At 49.6% G+C, this 24,078-nt stretch overlaps 1 protein-coding gene across 5 annotated transcripts; it reads right to left on the reverse strand.

Moving 5' to 3' along the window:
- Window positions 1-1,080: 1,080 nt before the first annotated feature.
- LOC118269741 (double-stranded RNA-binding protein Staufen homolog 2) lies at window positions 1,081-23,915 on the reverse strand. Of its 5 annotated transcripts, none has more exons than XM_035585024.2 (17): window positions 23,748-23,915; window positions 23,490-23,644; window positions 20,712-20,883; window positions 20,456-20,533; window positions 19,816-19,945; window positions 18,775-18,965; window positions 18,569-18,670; window positions 18,295-18,421; window positions 17,807-18,181; window positions 17,372-17,505; window positions 16,942-17,142; window positions 16,384-16,609; window positions 15,941-16,056; window positions 15,095-15,203; window positions 14,693-14,811; window positions 14,110-14,267; window positions 1,081-2,823 (listed from the first exon to the last, which is right to left on the reverse strand). In XM_035585024.2, exons 2-17 carry the CDS (start codon window positions 23,630-23,632, stop codon window positions 2,760-2,762), a joined length of 2,445 nt encoding a protein of 814 aa, XP_035440917.2. In that variant the 5' UTR covers window positions 23,633-23,644; window positions 23,748-23,915; the 3' UTR covers window positions 1,081-2,759. The 5 variants fall into 5 exon arrangements, with proteins under 5 accessions (XP_035440917.2, XP_035440927.2, XP_035440908.2 ...); XM_035585034.2 differs by having other exon boundaries at window positions 15,941-16,044; window positions 16,933-17,142; XM_035585015.2 differs by having other exon boundaries at window positions 16,933-17,142.
- Window positions 23,916-24,078: the final 163 nt, after the last annotated feature.

The following is a 24,078-nucleotide window of genomic DNA, read 5'->3' on the forward strand; positions in this document are numbered from 1 at the left end:
GCCTTAAGGCACAAAAGAGACTGAACAACTGGGAGAAGCCCAGTCGCCAAGCACCACGGAAATTTTACTTAAAACTAAAATACTAAATGGGTCCTATGCGTGAGCTGTTATACTTGCTTCCAATAACGCCTAAACGCACGGAAATTTGCTCGAGACTCCACAAGGTCCGTATAATAAACTACACCTGATGAAACAATTAAATTATCCAACATAGTGTTACGCTCAGATTGCCAGAGACCACACTACCAGAGTATGTGATGGGCGGATTGCTCATGACTCATGTTGCAACTCCCGCAGCCTTTGTAGAATACAGATATCTTTATACACACTCGGCCTCTGCGATTGTTTGCGGGTCCCGCTCAAAAAATAATAGGTCCCGCTGCTAATAAGTGTAGGTCCCGCTGCTACCCGGCGGGCGTGGTCCCGCAGCCGCGGCGGTTTGCACCCGCGCGCTCTGCGGTTGGTCAGCGGGCGACCGCTCTGATTTAACCCATTAACAAGAATAACAAATAATCTTTAACGATTTCTTTCTGCTTTCGGTAGATGCACCCAGAACCTAGTACGCCTTATTTTTTTTCTGTGTATCTAGTCAGTATAATGCAACAGCTCGTCTTGTGTGTATCCTTGGTGGTCTGGAATTATACTGATCGCTGCTGCGCCTCAAAGCGCCATCAGACCACCACAGATGGGGCCCATTAGGGCTGATGCTTGATCCGGAGCTGCGGACTACCTAGCTACTATACTGTACTGTACTACCGGGGCTTCGACTCGGAAAGCAGGAGTAGGAACGGGGTGATTTTTAGTCAGTAAGAGTCTGACACTCCCTCTCGCCTTGCCCAAGGCGATAGAAGTCATTGGATGATTTTCCACCCTGAAAAAATGAGGGGGCGGCTTGCCTACTGGCTGCAACGCATGATATTAGACAGTGAGGATTGATGACCAATCTCGAGTTATTTGTTCAATTAATCAAAGAAAAAGAAAAATGAACTTTTAAAATTTTAGCGCGCACCGCCAACTGGTTTCGAGCGCATTTCGATTATAATCAAAGGGATGTTGTATGAATTAAATAAAACAAAAAAATAATATTCAACTTTTTATTGTTATATCCTTACAGTACAGTTGCTAAAAGCACGAAATCCAATTGGGACTTGCTCCAACCTACGTAATAATATAAAATATTAGTTGCTTACAACAAAATAAATAAACTTCTTAATGCCCTTTTGGCGTTTTTCTTTATCCAATAATAAGTTTAATTTCTTTATGCTTAGTTACTTGTGCAACTTCCAACATGAAGAAATTGATCGATGGCCTCGATTTAAAATCGTTTGAACGTACAAACGAAGAAGTAAACACATCGCTAGTATATAATGCTTAGATTGTAGTATTACATAAACTACAGTTGCAAAGTATAAGACACGGTTACATCGACATGTACGTGCTCGTATGATCGCGGACCCATTACAATGAAATGTACAATCCCTCGGTACAGAACATACAATTGACCGGTGCCTGGGTCCCGCTTGGATCGCATCCTCACGACAACACAAACTTAATTAAACATACACACATTAATCCAATACATATGGTTTAAATACATACATATTGTACCGATCAATTGTATTATATTGATTACAATTAACACCTAGAAAGAACATTGTTTAAATGTCAATAATAATAAAACGCTATACTAAACAATTACGTGGTACATGCATTAAATATAGGTTACACAGAGCCTAGGTATACAAGCAACCTTCAACCTTATGCCAAGTTGACAGGCAGCATCCAACTCGTCTCGTGTCAGCGTGTGAAATCTATCGTTAGTCTAAAATTACACATTTCATAGCTTAGGGTCAGGGGAACTATTCTTAACGCTCATCCACTAATAAGTCAGTTAAAAATCGAGGCCAAACATCGTCCTAATCGCCGTAGCCCCCGCGAGTATCCTAACTATACAGGAATAGCAATGAACAACGGTAGAAAATACTGAAGTGGAGGCGCACGTACAACGTGCAGCTACAGGCGGACGAGGGACACGGCGATTACTACTGCGGAGCTAACCTAGTACACCATGGCCGCATGATGTAACGTCAGTTCGTCGGGACGGGACGGACCGAGCCCGCCGCTCGTCCCAAGGAAACCCATTTGGTTTGGCTTCACAGCCCCAGTTTCGTTACAATATTCGTTCCTACATAATTTAATGATATTTTATTTTTATATTCTACGATTCTTATACAATAAGACAGTTTCAGTATATATTATAGCCAATACACATAGCAACTAGTTTAGATCATATCTGGCTTACGTCGCAATATAAAGTTATTTTAAAAAATACGATAGATGAGCGTTGCTCCTAATAAAAACAAGACAACCAAACATTTTTTGTAATAAATATAAAAGTTTTAAACCTAATTTGTGAGCTTCAGTACATAATTCCAGTAAACGTAAACATTAAATTAACTAAGTAGTTTCTTACAGATCGTATAACGCAATGTATAACAAAAAATATACATTTAAAATTCAAAAAAATATGAAAGTTCATCGATGAAAATTAATAGTTGTTGCAAGACTCGAGATCAAACAAAACGTCGTGAATATATCATAGCCGGAAACGGCACAAAATAGTCAATAGTTGAATTTTGCGAGATCGTCCCGAACATTTCGTGCTGTGAGATATTCACATGGGTACATATTGCAATATTAGTCGACCAGTTAGCGAGATGGCGGTGAAGTTAGCTGCAGGCCGGGACTCGCCGCGTGCTCTACTCGGCGATGCCGTTACTTACTACGCTCGTCTTGGCGGGAGTACTGCTTACGCTTTGTATTCTGGAATGTAGAGAAAACGATATTAGTAAAGAAATTGTTAATGAAACACGACTACACTGCATTACTGTTACTTGTGTTGGTTGGTTTATTCGAGGCGGCCAATTCGAGCGCCAAATGCGCTCTCGTTTCGATTACTTTAAACGTAAAGCAAACTCGTACTAAGCGCACAGAACAGGATCATTCCAAGGGACAGTGAGTGGAGAACTTTTAATGTTAAAATATGATCTTGTTTGACAGGCATCACTTTAATAATAAGTTGTGTATATTGATTGTATGTGACTAGTAATAGACAGTGTGCAGTACGTACGGGTGCGTGGGTGCGTCGAGCCCCATGAGCGTGAGTGCGCGCAGTGCGGCGCGGGAGCACTGCTCGTGGGAGTGTGTATATTGATTGTATGTGACTAGTAATAGACAGTGTGCAGTACGTACGGGTGCGTGGGTGCGTCGAGCCCCATGAGTGTGAGCGCGCGCAGTGCGGCGCGGGAGCACTGCTCGTGGGAGTGTGTATATTGATTGTATGTGACTAGTAATAGACAGTGTGCAGTACGTACGGGTGCGTGGGTGCGTCGAGCCCCATGAGTGTGAGCGCGCGCAGTGCGGCGCGGGAGCACTGCTCGTGGGAGTGTGTATATTGATTGTATGTGACTAGTAATAGACAGTGTGCAGTACGTACGGGTGCGTGGGTGCGTCGAGCCCCATGAGTGTGAGCGCGCGCAGTGCGGCGCGGGAGCACTGCTCGTGGGAGTGTGTATATTGATTGTATGTGACTAGTAATAGACAGTGTGCAGTACGTACGGGTGCGTGGGTGCGTCGAGCCCCATGAGCGTGACGCGCGCAGTGCGGCGCGGGAGCACTGCTCGTGGGAGTGTGTATATTGATTGTATGTGACTAGTAATAGACAGTGTGCAGTACGTACGGGTGCGTGGGTGCGTCGAGCCCCATGAGCGTGAGTGCGCGCAGTGCGGCGCGGGAGCACTGCTCGTGGGAGTGTGTATATTGATTGTATGTGACTAGTAATAGACAGTGTGCAGTACGTACGGGTGCGTGGGTGCGTCGAGCCCCATGAGTGTGAGCGCGCGCAGTGCGGCGCGGGAGCACTGCTCGTGGGAGTGTGTATATTGATTGTATGTGACTAGTAATAGACAGTGTGCAGTACGTACGGGTGCGTGGGTGCGTCGAGCCCCATGAGTGTGAGCGCGCGCAGTGCGGCGCGGGAGCACTGCTCGTGGGAGTGTGTATATTGATTGTATGTGACTAGTAATAGACAGTGTGCAGTACGTACGGGTGCGTGGGTGCGTCGAGCCCCATGAGTGTGAGCGCGCGCAGTGCGGCGCGGGAGCACTGCTCGTGGGAGTGTGTATATTGATTGTATGTGACTAGTAATAGACAGTGTGCAGTACGTACGGGTGCGTGGGTGCGTCGAGCCCCATGAGTGTGAGCGCGCGCAGTGCGGCGCGGGAGCACTGCTCGTGGGAGTGTGTATATTGATTGTATGTGACTAGTAATAGACAGTGTGCAGTACGTACGGGTGCGTGGGTGCGTCGAGCCCCATGAGTGTGAGCGCGCGCAGTGCGGCGCGGGAGCACTGCTCGTGGGAGTGTGTATATTGATTGTATGTGACTAGTAATAGACAGTGTGCAGTACGTACGGGTGCGTGGGTGCGTCGAGCCCCATGAGCGTGAGCGCGCGCAGTGCGGCGCGGGAGCACTGCTCGTGGGAGTGTGTATATTGATTGTATGTGACTAGTAATAGACAGTGTGCAGTACGTACGGGTGCGTGGGTGCGTCGAGCCCCATGAGCGTGAGTGCGCGCAGTGCGGCGCGGGAGCACTGCTCGTGGGAGTGTGTATATTGATTGTATGTGACTAGTAATAGACAGTGTGCAGTACGTACGGGTGCGTGGGTGCGTCGAGCCCCATGAGCGTGAGCGCGCGCAGTGCGGCGCGGGAGCACTGCTCGTGGGAGTGTGTATATTGATTGTATGTGACTAGTAATAGACAGTGTGCAGTACGTACGGGTGCGTGGGTGCGTCGAGCCCCATGAGCGTGAGTGCGCGCAGTGCGGCGCGGGAGCACTGCTCGTGGGAGTGTGTATATTGATTGTATGTGACTAGTAATAGACAGTGTGCAGTACGTACGGGTGCGTGGGTGCGTCGAGCCCCATGAGTGTGAGCGCGCGCAGTGCGGCGCGGGAGCACTGCTCGTGGGAGTGTGTATATTGATTGTATGTGACTAGTAATAGACAGTGTGCAGTACGTACGGGTGCGTGGGTGCGTCGAGCCCCATGAGTGTGAGCGCGCGCAGTGCGGCGCGGGAGCACTGCTCGTGGGAGTGTGTATATTGATTGTATGTGACTAGTAATAGACAGTGTGCAGTACGTACGGGTGCGTGGGTGCGTCGAGCCCCATGAGTGTGAGCGCGCGCAGTGCGGCGCGGGAGCACTGCTCGTGGGAGTGTGTATATTGATTGTATGTGACTAGTAATAGACAGTGTGCAGTACGTACGGGTGCGTGGGTGCGTCGAGCCCCATGAGTGTGAGCGCGCGCAGTGCGGCGCGGGAGCACTGCTCGTGGGAGTGTGTATATTGATTGTATGTGACTAGTAATAGACAGTGTGCAGTACGTACGGGTGCGTGGGTGCGTCGAGCCCCATGAGTGTGAGCGCGCGCAGTGCGGCGCGGGAGCACTGCTCGTGGGAGTGTGTATATTGATTGTATGTGACTAGTAATAGACAGTGTGCAGTACGTACGGGTGCGTGGGTGCGTCGAGCCCCATGAGCGTGAGTGCGCGCAGTGCGGCGCGGGAGCACTGCTCGTGGGAGTGTGTATATTGATTGTATGTGACTAGTAATAGACAGTGTGCAGTACGTACGGGTGCGTGGGTGCGTCGAGCCCCATGAGTGTGAGCGCGCGCAGTGCGGCGCGGGAGCACTGCTCGTGGGAGTGTGTATATTGATTGTATGTGACTAGTAATAGACAGTGTGCAGTACGTACGGGTGCGTGGGTGCGTCGAGCCCCATGAGTGTGAGCGCGCGCAGTGCGGCGCGGGAGCACTGCTCGTGGGAGTGTGTATATTGATTGTATGTGACTAGTAATAGACAGTGTGCAGTACGTACGGGTGCGTGGGTGCGTCGAGCCCCATGAGTGTGAGCGCGCGCAGTGCGGCGCGGGAGCACTGCTCGTGGGAGTGTGTATATTGATTGTATGTGACTAGTAATAGACAGTGTGCAGTACGTACGGGTGCGTGGGTGCGTCGAGCCCCATGAGTGTGAGCGCGCGCAGTGCGGCGCGGGAGCACTGCTCGTGGGAGTGTGTATATTGATTGTATGTGACTAGTAATAGACAGTGTGCAGTACGTACGGGTGCGTGGGTGCGTCGAGCCCCATGAGTGTGAGCGCGCGCAGTGCGGCGCGGGAGCACTGCTCGTGGGAGTGTGTATATTGATTGTATGTGACTAGTAATAGACAGTGTGCAGTACGTACGGGTGCGTGGGTGCGTCGAGCCCCATGAGCGTGAGCGCGCGCAGTGCGGCGCGGGAGCACTGCTCGTGGGAGTGTGTATATTGATTGTATGTGACTAGTAATAGACAGTGTGCAGTACGTACGGGTGCGTGGGTGCGTCGAGCCCCATGAGTGTGAGCGCGCGCAGTGCGGCGCGGGAGCACTGCTCGTGGGAGTGTGTATATTGATTGTATGTGACTAGTAATAGACAGTGTGCAGTACGTACGGGTGCGTGGGTGCGTCGAGCCCCATGAGTGTGAGCGCGCGCAGTGCGGCGCGGGAGCACTGCTCGTGGGAGTGTGTATATTGATTGTATGTGACTAGTAATAGACAGTGTGCAGTACGTACGGGTGCGTGGGTGCGTCGAGCCCCATGAGTGTGAGCGCGCGCAGTGCGGCGCGGGAGCACTGCTCGTGGGAGTGTGTATATTGATTGTATGTGACTAGTAATAGACAGTGTGCAGTACGTACGGGTGCGTGGGTGCGTCGAGCCCCATGAGTGTGAGCGCGCGCAGTGCGGCGCGGGAGCACTGCTCGTGGGAGTGTGTATATTGATTGTATGTGACTAGTAATAGACAGTGTGCAGTACGTACGGGTGCGTGGGTGCGTCGAGCCCCATGAGTGTGAGCGCGCGCAGTGCGGCGCGGGAGCACTGCTCGTGGGAGTGTGTATATTGATTGTATGTGACTAGTAATAGACAGTGTGCAGTACGTACGGGTGCGTGGGTGCGTCGAGCCCCATGAGTGTGAGCGCGCGCAGTGCGGCGCGGGAGCACTGCTCGTGGGAGTGTGTATATTGATTGTATGTGACTAGTAATAGACAGTGTGCAGTACGTACGGGTGCGTGGGTGCGTCGAGCCCCATGAGTGTGAGCGCGCGCAGTGCGGCGCGGGAGCACTGCTCGTGGGAGTGTGTATATTGATTGTATGTGACTAGTAATAGACAGTGTGCAGTACGTACGGGTGCGTGGGTGCGTCGAGCCCCATGAGTGTGAGCGCGCGCAGTGCGGCGCGGGAGCACTGCTCGTGGGAGTGTGTATATTGATTGTATGTGACTAGTAATAGACAGTGTGCAGTACGTACGGGTGCGTGGGTGCGTCGAGCCCCATGAGTGTGAGCGCGCGCAGTGCGGCGCGGGAGCACTGCTCGTGGGAGTGTGTATATTGATTGTATGTGACTAGTAATAGACAGTGTGCAGTACGTACGGGTGCGTGGGTGCGTCGAGCCCCATGAGTGTGAGCGCGCGCAGTGCGGCGCGGGAGCACTGCTCGTGGGAGTGTGTATATTGATTGTATGTGACTAGTAATAGACAGTGTGCAGTACGTACGGGTGCGTGGGTGCGTCGAGCCCCATGAGTGTGAGCGCGCGCAGTGCGGCGCGGGAGCACTGCTCGTGGGAGTGTGTATATTGATTGTATGTGACTAGTAATAGACAGTGTGCAGTACGTACGGGTGCGTGGGTGCGTCGAGCCCCATGAGTGTGAGCGCGCGCAGTGCGGCGCGGGAGCACTGCTCGTGGGAGTGTGTATATTGATTGTATGTGACTAGTAATAGACAGTGTGCAGTACGTACGGGTGCGTGGGTGCGTCGAGCCCCATGAGTGTGAGCGCGCGCAGTGCGGCGCGGGAGCACTGCTCGTGGGAGTGTGTATATTGATTGTATGTGACTAGTAATAGACAGTGTGCAGTACGTACGGGTGCGTGGGTGCGTCGAGCCCCATGAGTGTGAGCGCGCGCAGTGCGGCGCGGGAGCACTGCTCGTGGGAGTGTGTATATTGATTGTATGTGACTAGTAATAGACAGTGTGCAGTACGTACGGGTGCGTGGGTGCGTCGAGCCCCATGAGTGTGAGCGCGCGCAGTGCGGCGCGGGAGCACTGCTCGTGGGAGTGTGTATATTGATTGTATGTGACTAGTAATAGACAGTGTGCAGTACGTACGGGTGCGTGGGTGCGTCGAGCCCCATGAGTGTGAGCGCGCGCAGTGCGGCGCGGGAGCACTGCTCGTGGGAGTGTGTATATTGATTGTATGTGACTAGTAATAGACAGTGTGCAGTACGTACGGGTGCGTGGGTGCGTCGAGCCCCATGAGTGTGAGCGCGCGCAGTGCGGCGCGGGAGCACTGCTCGTGGGAGTGTGTATATTGATTGTATGTGACTAGTAATAGACAGTGTGCAGTACGTACGGGTGCGTGGGTGCGTCGAGCCCCATGAGTGTGAGCGCGCGCAGTGCGGCGCGGGAGCACTGCTCGTGGGAGTGTGTATATTGATTGTATGTGACTAGTAATAGACAGTGTGCAGTACGTACGGGTGCGTGGGTGCGTCGAGCCCCATGAGTGTGAGCGCGCGCAGTGCGGCGCGGGAGCACTGCTCGTGGGAGTGTGTATATTGATTGTATGTGACTAGTAATAGACAGTGTGCAGTACGTACGGGTGCGTGGGTGCGTCGAGCCCCATGAGTGTGAGCGCGCGCAGTGCGGCGCGGGAGCACTGCTCGTGGGAGTGTGTATATTGATTGTATGTGACTAGTAATAGACAGTGTGCAGTACGTACGGGTGCGTGGGTGCGTCGAGCCCCATGAGTGTGAGCGCGCGCAGTGCGGCGCGGGAGCACTGCTCGTGGGAGTGTGTATATTGATTGTATGTGACTAGTAATAGACAGTGTGCAGTACGTACGGGTGCGTGGGTGCGTCGAGCCCCATGAGTGTGAGCGCGCGCAGTGCGGCGCGGGAGCACTGCTCGTGGGAGTGTGTATATTGATTGTATGTGACTAGTAATAGACAGTGTGCAGTACGTACGGGTGCGTGGGTGCGTCGAGCCCCATGAGTGTGAGCGCGCGCAGTGCGGCGCGGGAGCACTGCTCGTGGGAGTGTGTATATTGATTGTATGTGACTAGTAATAGACAGTGTGCAGTACGTACGGGTGCGTGGGTGCGTCGAGCCCCATGAGTGTGAGCGCGCGCAGTGCGGCGCGGGAGCACTGCTCGTGGGAGTGTGTATATTGATTGTATGTGACTAGTAATAGACAGTGTGCAGTACGTACGGGTGCGTGGGTGCGTCGAGCCCCATGAGTGTGAGCGCGCGCAGTGCGGCGCGGGAGCACTGCTCGTGGGAGTGTGTATATTGATTGTATGTGACTAGTAATAGACAGTGTGCAGTACGTACGGGTGCGTGGGTGCGTCGAGCCCCATGAGTGTGAGCGCGCGCAGTGCGGCGCGGGAGCACTGCTCGTGGGAGTGTGTATATTGATTGTATGTGACTAGTAATAGACAGTGTGCAGTACGTACGGGTGCGTGGGTGCGTCGAGCCCCATGAGTGTGAGCGCGCGCAGTGCGGCGCGGGAGCACTGCTCGTGGGAGTGTGTATATTGATTGTATGTGACTAGTAATAGACAGTGTGCAGTACGTACGGGTGCGTGGGTGCGTCGAGCCCCATGAGTGTGAGCGCGCGCAGTGCGGCGCGGGAGCACTGCTCGTGGGAGTGTGTATATTGATTGTATGTGACTAGTAATAGACAGTGTGCAGTACGTACGGGTGCGTGGGTGCGTCGAGCCCCATGAGTGTGAGCGCGCGCAGTGCGGCGCGGGAGCACTGCTCGTGGGAGTGTGTATATTGATTGTATGTGACTAGTAATAGACAGTGTGCAGTACGTACGGGTGCGTGGGTGCGTCGAGCCCCATGAGTGTGAGCGCGCGCAGTGCGGCGCGGGAGCACTGCTCGTGGGAGTGTGTATATTGATTGTATGTGACTAGTAATAGACAGTGTGCAGTACGTACGGGTGCGTGGGTGCGTCGAGCCCCATGAGTGTGAGCGCGCGCAGTGCGGCGCGGGAGCACTGCTCGTGGGAGTGTGTATATTGATTGTATGTGACTAGTAATAGACAGTGTGCAGTACGTACGGGTGCGTGGGTGCGTCGAGCCCCATGAGTGTGAGCGCGCGCAGTGCGGCGCGGGAGCACTGCTCGTGGGAGTGTGTATATTGATTGTATGTGACTAGTAATAGACAGTGTGCAGTACGTACGGGTGCGTGGGTGCGTCGAGCCCCATGAGTGTGAGCGCGCGCAGTGCGGCGCGGGAGCACTGCTCGTGGGAGTGTGTATATTGATTGTATGTGACTAGTAATAGACAGTGTGCAGTACGTACGGGTGCGTGGGTGCGTCGAGCCCCATGAGTGTGAGCGCGCGCAGTGCGGCGCGGGAGCACTGCTCGTGGGAGTGTGTATATTGATTGTATGTGACTAGTAATAGACAGTGTGCAGTACGTACGGGTGCGTGGGTGCGTCGAGCCCCATGAGTGTGAGCGCGCGCAGTGCGGCGCGGGAGCACTGCTCGTGGGAGTGTGTATATTGATTGTATGTGACTAGTAATAGACAGTGTGCAGTACGTACGGGTGCGTGGGTGCGTCGAGCCCCATGAGTGTGAGCGCGCGCAGTGCGGCGCGGGAGCACTGCTCGTGGGAGTGTGTATATTGATTGTATGTGACTAGTAATAGACAGTGTGCAGTACGTACGGGTGCGTGGGTGCGTCGAGCCCCATGAGTGTGAGCGCGCGCAGTGCGGCGCGGGAGCACTGCTCGTGGGAGTGTGTATATTGATTGTATGTGACTAGTAATAGACAGTGTGCAGTACGTACGGGTGCGTGGGTGCGTCGAGCCCCATGAGTGTGAGCGCGCGCAGTGCGGCGCGGGAGCACTGCTCGTGGGAGTGTGTATATTGATTGTATGTGACTAGTAATAGACAGTGTGCAGTACGTACGGGTGCGTGGGTGCGTCGAGCCCCATGAGTGTGAGCGCGCGCAGTGCGGCGCGGGAGCACTGCTCGTGGGAGTGTGTATATTGATTGTATGTGACTAGTAATAGACAGTGTGCAGTACGTACGGGTGCGTGGGTGCGTCGAGCCCCATGAGTGTGAGCGCGCGCAGTGCGGCGCGGGAGCACTGCTCGTGGGAGTGTGTATATTGATTGTATGTGACTAGTAATAGACAGTGTGCAGTACGTACGGGTGCGTGGGTGCGTCGAGCCCCATGAGTGTGAGCGCGCGCAGTGCGGCGCGGGAGCACTGCTCGTGGGAGTGTGTATATTGATTGTATGTGACTAGTAATAGACAGTGTGCAGTACGTACGGGTGCGTGGGTGCGTCGAGCCCCATGAGTGTGAGCGCGCGCAGTGCGGCGCGGGAGCACTGCTCGTGGGAGTGTGTATATTGATTGTATGTGACTAGTAATAGACAGTGTGCAGTACGTACGGGTGCGTGGGTGCGTCGAGCCCCATGAGTGTGAGCGCGCGCAGTGCGGCGCGGGAGCACTGCTCGTGGGAGTGTGTATATTGATTGTATGTGACTAGTAATAGACAGTGTGCAGTACGTACGGGTGCGTGGGTGCGTCGAGCCCCATGAGTGTGAGCGCGCGCAGTGCGGCGCGGGAGCACTGCTCGTGGGAGTGTGTATATTGATTGTATGTGACTAGTAATAGACAGTGTGCAGTACGTACGGGTGCGTGGGTGCGTCGAGCCCCATGAGTGTGAGCGCGCGCAGTGCGGCGCGGGAGCACTGCTCGTGGGAGTGTGTATATTGATTGTATGTGACTAGTAATAGACAGTGTGCAGTACGTACGGGTGCGTGGGTGCGTCGAGCCCCATGAGTGTGAGCGCGCGCAGTGCGGCGCGGGAGCACTGCTCGTGGGAGTGTGTATATTGATTGTATGTGACTAGTAATAGACAGTGTGCAGTACGTACGGGTGCGTGGGTGCGTCGAGCCCCATGAGTGTGAGCGCGCGCAGTGCGGCGCGGGAGCACTGCTCGTGGGAGTGTGTATATTGATTGTATGTGACTAGTAATAGACAGTGTGCAGTACGTACGGGTGCGTGGGTGCGTCGAGCCCCATGAGTGTGAGCGCGCGCAGTGCGGCGCGGGAGCACTGCTCGTGGGAGTGTGTATATTGATTGTATGTGACTAGTAATAGACAGTGTGCAGTACGTACGGGTGCGTGGGTGCGTCGAGCCCCATGAGTGTGAGCGCGCGCAGTGCGGCGCGGGAGCACTGCTCGTGGGAGTGTGTATATTGATTGTATGTGACTAGTAATAGACAGTGTGCAGTACGTACGGGTGCGTGGGTGCGTCGAGCCCCATGAGTGTGAGCGCGCGCAGTGCGGCGCGGGAGCACTGCTCGTGGGAGTGTGTATATTGATTGTATGTGACTAGTAATAGACAGTGTGCAGTACGTACGGGTGCGTGGGTGCGTCGAGCCCCATGAGTGTGAGCGCGCGCAGTGCGGCGCGGGAGCACTGCTCGTGGGAGTGTGTATATTGATTGTATGTGACTAGTAATAGACAGTGTGCAGTACGTACGGGTGCGTGGGTGCGTCGAGCCCCATGAGTGTGAGCGCGCGCAGTGCGGCGCGGGAGCACTGCTCGTGGGAGTGTGTATATTGATTGTATGTGACTAGTAATAGACAGTGTGCAGTACGTACGGGTGCGTGGGTGCGTCGAGCCCCATGAGTGTGAGCGCGCGCAGTGCGGCGCGGGAGCACTGCTCGTGGGAGTGTGTATATTGATTGTATGTGACTAGTAATAGACAGTGTGCAGTACGTACGGGTGCGTGGGTGCGTCGAGCCCCATGAGTGTGAGCGCGCGCAGTGCGGCGCGGGAGCACTGCTCGTGGGAGTGTGTATATTGATTGTATGTGACTAGTAATAGACAGTGTGCAGTACGTACGGGTGCGTGGGTGCGTCGAGCCCCATGAGTGTGAGCGCGCGCAGTGCGGCGCGGGAGCACTGCTCGTGGGAGTGTGTATATTGATTGTATGTGACTAGTAATAGACAGTGTGCAGTACGTACGGGTGCGTGGGTGCGTCGAGCCCCATGAGTGTGAGCGCGCGCAGTGCGGCGCGGGAGCACTGCTCGTGGGAGTGTGTATATTGATTGTATGTGACTAGTAATAGACAGTGTGCAGTACGTACGGGTGCGTGGGTGCGTCGAGCCCCATGAGTGTGAGCGCGCGCAGTGCGGCGCGGGAGCACTGCTCGTGGGAGTGTGTATATTGATTGTATGTGACTAGTAATAGACAGTGTGCAGTACGTACGGGTGCGTGGGTGCGTCGAGCCCCATGAGTGTGAGCGCGCGCAGTGCGGCGCGGGAGCACTGCTCGTGGGAGTGTGTATATTGATTGTATGTGACTAGTAATAGACAGTGTGCAGTACGTACGGGTGCGTGGGTGCGTCGAGCCCCATGAGTGTGAGCGCGCGCAGTGCGGCGCGGGAGCACTGCTCGTGGGAGTGTGTATATTGATTGTATGTGACTAGTAATAGACAGTGTGCAGTACGTACGGGTGCGTGGGTGCGTCGAGCCCCATGAGTGTGAGCGCGCGCAGTGCGGCGCGGGAGCACTGCTCGTGGGAGTGTGTATATTGATTGTATGTGACTAGTAATAGACAGTGTGCAGTACGTACGGGTGCGTGGGTGCGTCGAGCCCCATGAGTGTGAGCGCGCGCAGTGCGGCGCGGGAGCACTGCTCGTGGGAGTGTGTATATTGATTGTATGTGACTAGTAATAGACAGTGTGCAGTACGTACGGGTGCGTGGGTGCGTCGAGCCCCATGAGTGTGAGCGCGCGCAGTGCGGCGCGGGAGCACTGCTCGTGGGAGTGTGTATATTGATTGTATGTGACTAGTAATAGACAGTGTGCAGTACGTACGGGTGCGTGGGTGCGTCGAGCCCCATGAGTGTGAGCGCGCGCAGTGCGGCGCGGGAGCACTGCTCGTGGGAGTGTGTATATTGATTGTATGTGACTAGTAATAGACAGTGTGCAGTACGTACGGGTGCGTGGGTGCGTCGAGCCCCATGAGCGTGAGCGCGCGCAGTGCGGCGCGGGAGCACTGCTCGTGGGAGTGCGCGGTGGAGGGCCCGCCGCCGTGGCACATGACGGGCGGCTCCGTCGACAGCGACACCAGCGACAGGTACTCGCCGTGGTTGCGCTGCGGGGGACGGGGCATTGTTTATCCAACTCATATTTGTGTGATTTTTTTTATGAAATACGTCGTTACACGTACAGACGGATCACCTGATGGTAAGCAATCGCCGCCGCCAATGGACACAAACACCAGAGGCATGACAAGTGCGTTACCGGCTTTTTGGGGGTTAGGAATTTAAGGGCTGTTGTTCGGGAATCGGGGATTGGAAAGATTGGCAAGGGGGGAAGTGGGCCTCCGGTAACTTCACTCACACAACAAAACACAACGCAAGTGTTGTTTCACGTCGGTTTTCTGTGAGGCCGTAGTATCACTCCGGTCGAACCGGCCCATTCATGCCGAAGCATGGCTCTCCCACACTTAATAAATTTGACAGTGTAAGACATTTATAATATTGACATATACAAAATACATATAATAATGGTTGTTACCTTAGGGAAATCGGAGAACTGTACGCTAAATCCTAGTAGCTGCGATAAATACATGAGCTGGTCCTTGGCGCCGGGCGTGTTCCCGCCGGACCCGCCCGTCGCACTAGTCTCACTTACACCTGGAACACAAACAATAACATTGCAAAAGCATAGTAATAATAATCTTTAAACACAGTCTCCCAATTCGCGCGATTGTCGTACAGTTCATTTGGCAATTCACTTGACTTGACACACAATTTTCTTACAAAGATAAAGTTGCTCCTCTGTTTTGCTTAGAAAGTAAGCACCAAGTTGTTGATGGGTTCTAATAATCCTGCACAGATTTTGTTTTTATTTATTTTAGGATTTTTCCTAGTTTAAGTACATTTGCAAGATTGTTTAGTAATAAATAGAGATACTGACCATTAGGCTGCAGTGGTTGTCCAGTGCGCTGGTGGTAGTCCATGAGTAGTACTCCAGGCACTGGCTGCCTCACCTCCCCGGCAGCCTCGCCGTCCTGGGACGCGGTACTCTGTGGGAAACACAATACATAATGTGTCATTCAATCATATCTTTATATATATAATTCTTCTGTAAGTGTGTATGTCACTGAACTCCTCTTAAACGACTAGATCAATTTTGATGAAACTTTTTGTGTGTGTTCAAGAGGATCTGAGAATGGTTTAGATTCACAATTTTGTCCGCTGGACAATGTTTTTTTAATTAGTTTTTAATTTATTAGTAGTTGTTGATTTTGGAATGTTTTACATTGGATCCGACAGACGGCGCTACCATCGCAGTGTCAAATATTAATGACGTTAGATATTGCCATAACATTTGAATAACAATTTTCATCAAAAAGGTCCAGAATATTTTAGCTTATTAAAAAAAGTTTAAAATTTTCAGTAGTAGACAGGACAACGTCTGTCGGGTCCGCTAGTTTATTAATAATTTTTAAACTGAGATACAGCCAATAAAGTAGTCAAACATAATTGATCATGTTTAAATAACTTGCAGTTAATAATTAGGGTATCAATTGTTTATACAAAGTAAATTGTAATGATATTTAAAATTGATCAGTCATTTTTTTTCTGAGAATCAGGAAGTTTGTCATGCAATTGTCATAATTATGAGCCGCTGATGTGGCTCAAAATTAGTTGAGTTGGAGTTACCTCATGAAATAATTACACGAGAAGTAGTAAAACATAAGAAATCTGATGATCAGCAGAGTACAGGAAGTCTAGTGGAAATAGATAGGACAGAACTTACTTTCCGCTTAGTATCGTTAGTCTTGCTATCGGGCGAGGTGGCGGAGGAGTCCGGGCTACTGCTGTTCTGGGGCGCGTCCGTCGGCTTACTGCTCATCTCCATCGCTAGTAACACGTCTGGAACGTTCATATACACTCGTTTGGGATTTTTAACTTAATGGGTGGAGAAATAAATTTTAAATGTAATAGAATGAGCGTGTATTCGTTGATTCTGGCTGAACTTTCGATTTGACCGTATAAGTTTACTAGAGGCTCAATCTTCTCCCCTATTTATTTCAAATTTTTTTCCTAAAAGGCTGGCAATATCTTTGTATCTATACTAGGAGGTTTTGCAGGGTATCTAACGGTCAGTGTAGACTGTTTATAACAAGTGATTTGTCTGTTTATTAGTGATCTGTCGTTTTATGGCATATAATTAGATTGTAGCAAATAGAAAGGTCGTACTGTGCGCGGCGCGTCGCTTGGCGGTCTTCTTGTTGGGCCCGAGTCCGGTGGCGGAGTGCGGCGGCGCGTCGCACTGCACGAGGAACTCGCGGCGGCGCGCGGCGCCCCGCTCCTCCAGCACGCGGTACTGCGGGGAGCGCGCGCGCACGGCGTGCCGCGCCACCGCCAGGCGGGAGATCGGGTTGTCCGCGCCGCCCGCCGCGCCGCCCGCGCCCGCCGCGCCCTCCTGGAAGAATCAAATACGTGTGAATACATTACAAGACTTCTTCAGTGGCTACGGAGAAATGCCATGCTTCGAAACGAATGAACCAGGTAAATCATAGTAAAATCAACGTGACGCAAAATCACGACGCTTACGCTTCTTTTCGCCGTGTGAGTAAAGTTATTTAAAGCTCCACCCTCTCCCTCATAAACCATTTTCAACCATCGAAAAGCTTATGACTAGTCCAGTCTGGTGTTGCAGAAGTCTTTGAATGGCATTTGCCAACCTATTTCATACCATAAACACATGTCTCAATGTCACTACTAAGCTATAAAACTGACAACTACCTCGCTGACCTTGATGAGATTCCTGGGTTTCTTCTTGGCGGGCTGCGTGCGTCGCTTGTCCTGCGGCGGGCGGGCGCGGAGCAGCGCGGGCGGCCAGCGACGCCGCATCTCCTCCAACATGCGCTCGGCCGCGCGACGCTTCGACACCTTCTTACCGTTGCCCTCGCCCTCCGTCTCCATGTCACCCACCGTACATGCAGTTACAAATACCTGAGTACAAAATATTAAAGTGTAAAGTCAAGACCAAAACGTTACGATAAAAACAGCTCCACTTGGCGATACAACGTAATAATCTTGTTATGAGTCACACGATATCTCCAGTGCGTTATGTGATAATGTAGTCTTTTGTACATTGAATGAAAGTAGAGATTTTATTACATATCTTATTTCCTGTAGGGACAAAAGGCTGGCTAGTGGCTAGTGATCAAATGTTACTCACCCGCATGTGTGGTGGTCCTCGTTCAGATTTGACAGTGAACTGTACTGAGAGATTGCGTTTTAGAGCGAGCTCGTGCACCAGTGAGACGGGGGACTTTACTTCCGAGTTCAATAAGTCGGCGTTGTTGTCACCCCCTGGACAAAAGTAAACATTATTAATTTTTGTTTTAGATTCTATTTTATGGTTAAAAAAGTATTACTGTACTTTATGAATATGTCACAATCATGCTGCCACTGTGTAGCAAGGACGTAGTGAACGCGCAACAAAATTTACTACTTGCAAGACAACGTAATTGCTACGTATTTGCAACGTTCTCGCTGCCCAGCCGTCGCGTGTTCATTATATGCTTATATTGATGCGCGCCTTTTGAAGATGCTTGTAAACATGATAATGCGCTAAAACACGTGATGTAAGTATAGCATTGAGAGAACGTACCTGCGTCGGCATCGTTGTGGTTGGCGTGGTTGTGCGGTGCGGGCGGCGCGTCGGGCGCGGCGGCGGGCAGCGCGGGGCGCGCGGCGTCGGGCGGCGGCCGCAGGTCGCGCAGCGCGCGCGCCGCCGCGTCGTGGCGGGCCGCCTGCGGCGTGGCGCCCTCGCCCAGCCACGCGCGCCCGCCCACGCACACGCGCACGCGGTACAGCAGCGCGGGCGCCGCGTACGCGGGCGCCAGCAGCGCGGCCGCGCGGTAGGCCGGCGCGCGCGCCCGCACCAGCCGCGCCGGGCCCGCCACCGGCGGGATGGACGTGTACACCGCCGGCTGGCACAGCTTCATTGCCAGGGCGTTCAGCTCTACTGTTGGCATTACCGCGCCTAAAAACGACAAAATATATAAATGTATATTAACTGTTATAAAGTTAAGGATCAACCTTATCCTAACAAAAATCGCTCACTGCGGTAGGATGTCAATAAAACAGAGTCCATACCAGCATGTCTATGATGCGGATGGTGCGCGGCATGTGGCGCGGGCGCGCGCGGCGGCGGCGGCGGGAAGCTGGTGCCGCCCAGCGCGGCCTGCGCCGCCGCGTGCTGCGCGCGCTTTATTGATGACCCCTGGATAATATTACAACTTGTACCATCACATACACTCTCCACAAAAACTAAAGTATACTCAGAAAGAAAAAATATGTTGAATAAAACTATATTTTTAATTATACGAGGAAAGAAAAAGGGTGTAATTTGTATTATATCACAACATACCTCTGCAGTATATTCCTCAGTATCACCCAGTCGGAGTGTTACTGTGAATACTTTCTTGTGAGCAGGTCCTGTTTCTGATGTGAGGCGATATTGATGCTTAATCTGAAATATTAGGACTTATTAAAGTAGGCGTAATTCACAGAAAATCAAAGTCATCAAGTCAAGTAGATAATGGATTCTACATAAGATTAGCAGATAGTGCGTACCTTATTGTACCTGGCCAGCTCGTTGACCAGGCACATGGGAGTCTTCTCTTTACTGTTGGCCGAACAGTCGCGCGGGCTGGCGTCGCGCGCGTCGTCGTGGTCGGGCGCGGGCGCGGGCGCCGCCTCCGCCTCCGCCGCCTCGCCCGCGCCGCCGCTCGCACGGGCCGCGCCCGTACTCGCACTCGCCACCACTACCACAACATTACATTTTAGCCTTATCTACTTAATGGTGATGAACACGAACTATGACGACCGATAACATTATGCTGAAAATTAAACGGGTTTTGTTGACAAACGAGTTGTGTTGTGCTTATGATCGATCCGCAGGATGGATCAGCTTTGGATGCTTTAATTTTTTCAAAACAATCAGTAACAACATGGTGTTGGATATCACTACTGAAGTGTTTTGAAATAAAAATTGGAATGCTCTTATAAAGTGCGTCCACATAAATATGGGCTTGCGAACAGTTTGCAATGTAGTAAAATTGAAATAGTAATTGAATGACCAATTAAGCCAAGATTTTATGTGCGTAACAGCAATCTTATTCCTTGCAGGGCTACAATCACGATTTATAAAACTACATCATGTAATGCGGTTGTAAATAAAATAATTAGGTAAATTGTGTAATTCATCTGAGTGAAAAAGTCTAGTTCGAAATAATGACATTACAAAGGCAAGGGTACAAAAGCTACTAGTTCTCCACTCGTAGATTCAGTCGTGGTACTCGCGAACGTATATACAACGCGTTCGCGGCGTGTTCGCTGCGCAGCCGCGGCGTTTTCGCCAGGCAAGTTCGTTGTACGTCCGTAACGTATTCGTTGCATGCCCGCTTTGAAGACGCTAATAACCAGCTTTTTTTAGGGGTGGAAAATCATCCTTTGACTTCTCCCGCCTTAGGCGAGGCGACAGGGAGTATCAGACTCTTACTGACAAAAAAACCACCCCGTTCCTACTCCTGCCCTGGTAAACCCGCTATGTAGTGCGCAGCTCCGGCTGATAACCCGCTAGTACTTATAATAAGGCTCTAAGTATGAACATACCTGTGTGTGCAATAGGCACGGCTGGTGGTTGCATGGGCGGCGGCTGTGCGTAGGGCGGTGGCATCACGCCCGCGCCCGGCCCGTAGCCTCCGCTCACCGCGTACGGACGCCGGAGCGCCTTCATTTGTTGCTGGCAACACAACACACGTTACAGCACTGCTCTATTGCGTATACTTCAAGAATAACTACGTCCGCGAATTGCCAATTTGTTATTTCCTCAACATTAGGATTTATTTAAGTTATTTATATTAGTTTCTTTTCACTTATATTATTAAATTATAATTTTGTTAAATTAATCGTTTACTCAATTTATATTTACGTGTCTATTACCTTGTTTGATTAAAATGTAGAAAGTTATATTTTTTAATAGCTTTTTAGATCGTTTGCTTTTTTAAACTTAGGACATTCAAAGGGACAGTACTTTAAAAAAAACATGACTTATTCGTGCGGGTGTCGAACCCACCACACAATACTGCAATTTTAAGATATAATACGGCTAATGGTAATCCCTTATATTAAGCAGGTTCTAGTTCTAGTACTAATTGTTACTAGTTCTAGTTTACTATCTAAACTAATGGATGAGGATTTGCGATGAATTAAATTTTGAGACGGATACGAAAGAGTACGAGTTGTTATTTACCGGTTTTCCGACGTTTTGTCCGTCTTGCTTCGGCCGTGGCCAGGAATGGACTGATGAGTGATGATAGCTCAGTGACGCCTGCGTGAAATGGACATTCATATCTACCCTCAGCGCTTCACAATTTTGTTACATGTTAATCTACAGTAGCTACTAAATTCCTTTAACTAATAAACTAATTGACTAATTTTATAACTAAAAAATATTAGTAATTAGCTTGAGTGAGTTAAAAACATGAGTATATGTTGTAGTATCTTACCGGTGGTACGGAGTGGTGCTGCGCTTGCGGATGATGTGGCATAGCCCTGATCGGGTGAGGTGGTCGCTGCGGCGTGTGGTGCGGCGGCGGCACGCCCATGGCGCCCAGCCCGCCCAGCGCCTGGCCGTGCGCGCCCATAGCGCCGCCCGCCTGCGCCGGACCTAGCGGCACCCTTCACACCAAAACCCAGTCAGAATCGCGCACTACCATCCCGCGATATAGTCAGTAAAGCAATACAGGCACCACAGAGCGCTGTAAACATCACGTTGTATTTTAACCGAAAGTCGTAAAATATTCGCCAGTAACCGTCGCCGCACCGACCTCGGTGAAAGTGACCCGTCCAGCTCCACAGTTGGCGAGACACTGTTATTTCAACTGTCCAGTAGTCAATGGACGTGATATATTAGTCTGAGCGAAGAAAGGTCGGCCGCCATTCAAAACCTCGGTCCCCGCGCATCAATAGAGACGTCGTCATATGTTCCTTTGTCAGTTTCATCCCCAACAAGTTTACGCGACAAAGGGCGCCGCAAAAGACCCTCGACATATCAACAAATTACACAATATTTGCATATCAATACGGCCGCCACTCTCTTCTCGGATAAAGACAGTGTTATTTTATTAAATAGTGTCAAAGTTCGAGTAACCAACTCATATCCAGTTATTATTACTGCAAGGATCGTGTAATATGAACCTTCTGAGACTTTCAACACTTTACATTACTAAAGGCTACCTTGAGAACGAATTAAATTCTACTGGTTATACTTTCAATAAATGTGTACCCAACTAATATAAATGTGTGCAATACTGCACTTTTACATTAGGTACTTGCTTCTTGTATTATTCGTTCATTGTAGTTTTTATAAATGGAACAGCAAAATAATAATGGTTCACATATTTTTTAAAAATGCAACACAATCATGTGCAAATCTATAACTTAGTTATGAAAAGTTGTTTATTCAATGAAACATGAAAACTATAGGTCAAGCTTTATATACAACTTAAGTTTTTTGTTAGCATCTATCTATTTTTTCTAAGTTTGATGAACAAAGCAATATAATGTAAACAGAAGTAGAGATGTAGTGCACAGCTATTGATTGAAATACCAGTTATTTACTTTTTATACCCTTACAATACTACTAGTGAATTATTGTGATAGTATTAAGATTCATTTGAGTAAAGAAAGACAGCAAAACCAAGAGATATTTGTGTCATACTACATAAGATTACTATGGATGACCAATAATTATTTAACAAGGGTCTAATTTATAGAATCTTCAGACACTGTAAGCAGGATCAAAGGAACAGGGAGGTTTTTTAGTCAGTAACCCATTGCATGTTTGACCTTGGCAAAAATACTGTCTAATGCACCGGCAGTGGCAAATAACACTCCCTCTCACCTCACTTCACCCAAGGCGGGAAGATTTGCTGGATGATTATTTCCCCCATAAAAAAGGCAGTTTAATTTATTTTACAGGCAGTTTTAGTTTTCATATTCAGTTCTCACCAACCAAAACTAATTACACTAATATTATAACTATGAATGTATGTTTGGATGTTTGTCCGTCAATCACGCTGATACAACTGAATGGATTTTGGTGAAATGTTGGAAACAGACAGGGTATGAGCTGAATTAGAGATCTTATAGGATACGTTTTGTCCCATGGGAATGCGGGCGAAACCCCTGGCAAAAGCTAGTTGGATTATAATATCAAAATTATAGAAGAAAAGATTAAGATAAAAATGCATGCCTAGAGATTTTACATTGAAAACATAATGTAACGAATAATAATTGGCTATTAAAAGTACTAGGAACACTTAAAAATAGGTTTATTGATAACAGTTTCTTAAATAATGTGAAATACTTTGTACCTACCAAGAAAATAATATTTTAAGCTATTTAAACAGATATACAAACTGATTGTCTTTGTTGGTCATTCCAATATTTCATCATAAAAATATATTTATTATGATATAATCTGCTTCTTGAAGCAGGTTGGATATAAATGGGCATTTCAGGTGTTATTATTATGACTTTCGAGAGTTAAACCAAAGAGGTAAAATAACAAGTCCTGGTTTTTAGCATATTATATCAGTTTCCATCAGCTGTTCTCCTAATACATAATTCACGAGAATATAATAAAGGAGTTTTTCCACAACATTATTAAACCGAATGTTTTTAGTTACTTCCTAGTTGGAGCACCAAAAGAGAAAAGCTTAGTTTTTATTTAGGCACATTACCAATAAAGAAATCTGCATCATTATGCTGAATAATATCAGTGCCATTAACCACACTCATAAATGTGAAAGTTAGTATTTGGCATACAAATCCGATTGAATATTCAACACAAATATCTTTTGTTTCCATTGCTTGGCATTAACCGGTAAGTCATTTAACAAGTTAGACTGCAGTTTATTGTTAGTAGTTGATCCAGATACAATAATTATATTATCAGCAGACATAGGTTATAAACAAGTTTTGACAGAAAACTCCCAAATATTTATCATGGGTCAATTGTTACACAGTCAGAAAGTATAGAGTAACAACTGCAGGTTATCAACACAATAATTCACTGGCAGTAACTAATATGTTCAACTATTTTGACCTATTTAGACTGCGTGCGATTTACGACTCTCGGTCTGATACTATTAGTACCTACATAGCGGCCTACGTCGATTTGTTGTTGCTAAACGATCTGTGATATGATTGTGTGTACAGCGATATCTGGGCGCGAAGCATTACAAACAAATAAAATAATGAAAAGCCGAACGGTACTCTACCTAGTTAGTGTTACGTGCCTGTTCTCTCTGTGCATCTGATGTGGGGCCATCTGATGGTGCGCGGGCATTCCCTGGTGCCCGCCCATGTGCTGCGGCGGGTGCCCCGAGATCGGCTGATGATGCATGTTCGGGTGATGCATCATCTTCACAGACCACTGCCGTTGTGACACAAACAAACTATAAATATCGCGAACTACCACCAAATAAACACCGCCAATTTCTAATGTCAAATACAACGTATCACACTGAATTTCTTACCCTTACTATATGTCACCAACAAATCAGTCTCTCGGCTATGCAATCTACATAAATCCGCTCACTAATTACGACTATTTCAGTTTATTTTGGCAAACAGTAAAGAAAATCGTTTCGTTCAACATGCGGCCATGTTAAAAATGTTGCCATTTATTCGAATGACAATTCAAATATCTATTAATGTATTTTTTATGGCAATAAAAGTATACTATTTTCGTGATTTCTCAAAACCTATTAAAAAATAATAAAATAAATGAGTAAAATGTTGTAAAATGAATATAAGTTACTATGAAAATATAAAAAAAATTACAAATGCAATGTTTATCCACAAGAT

This window comes from Spodoptera frugiperda, chromosome 15, assembly GCF_023101765.2.
Source record: "Spodoptera frugiperda isolate SF20-4 chromosome 15, AGI-APGP_CSIRO_Sfru_2.0, whole genome shotgun sequence".
Lineage (NCBI taxonomy): Eukaryota > Metazoa > Arthropoda > Insecta > Lepidoptera > Noctuidae > Spodoptera > Spodoptera frugiperda.

Excerpts from the sequence above, each read along its gene's own strand:
- LOC118269741 (XM_035585015.2), bottom strand. The coding sequence starts at position 23,632 with ATGATGCATCACCCGAACATGCATCATCAGCCGATCTCGGGGCACCCG. Across the intron at positions 17,506-17,806 it reads CCACAACGATGCCGACGCAG|GGGGTGACAACAACGCCGAC; the intron begins GTACGTTCTCTC and ends ACTTTTGTCCAG. Across the intron at positions 16,057-16,383 it reads CAAGCGACGCGCCGCGCACA|ACGTGTTACTAGCGATGGAG; the intron begins GTACGACCTTTC and ends TGAACGTTCCAG.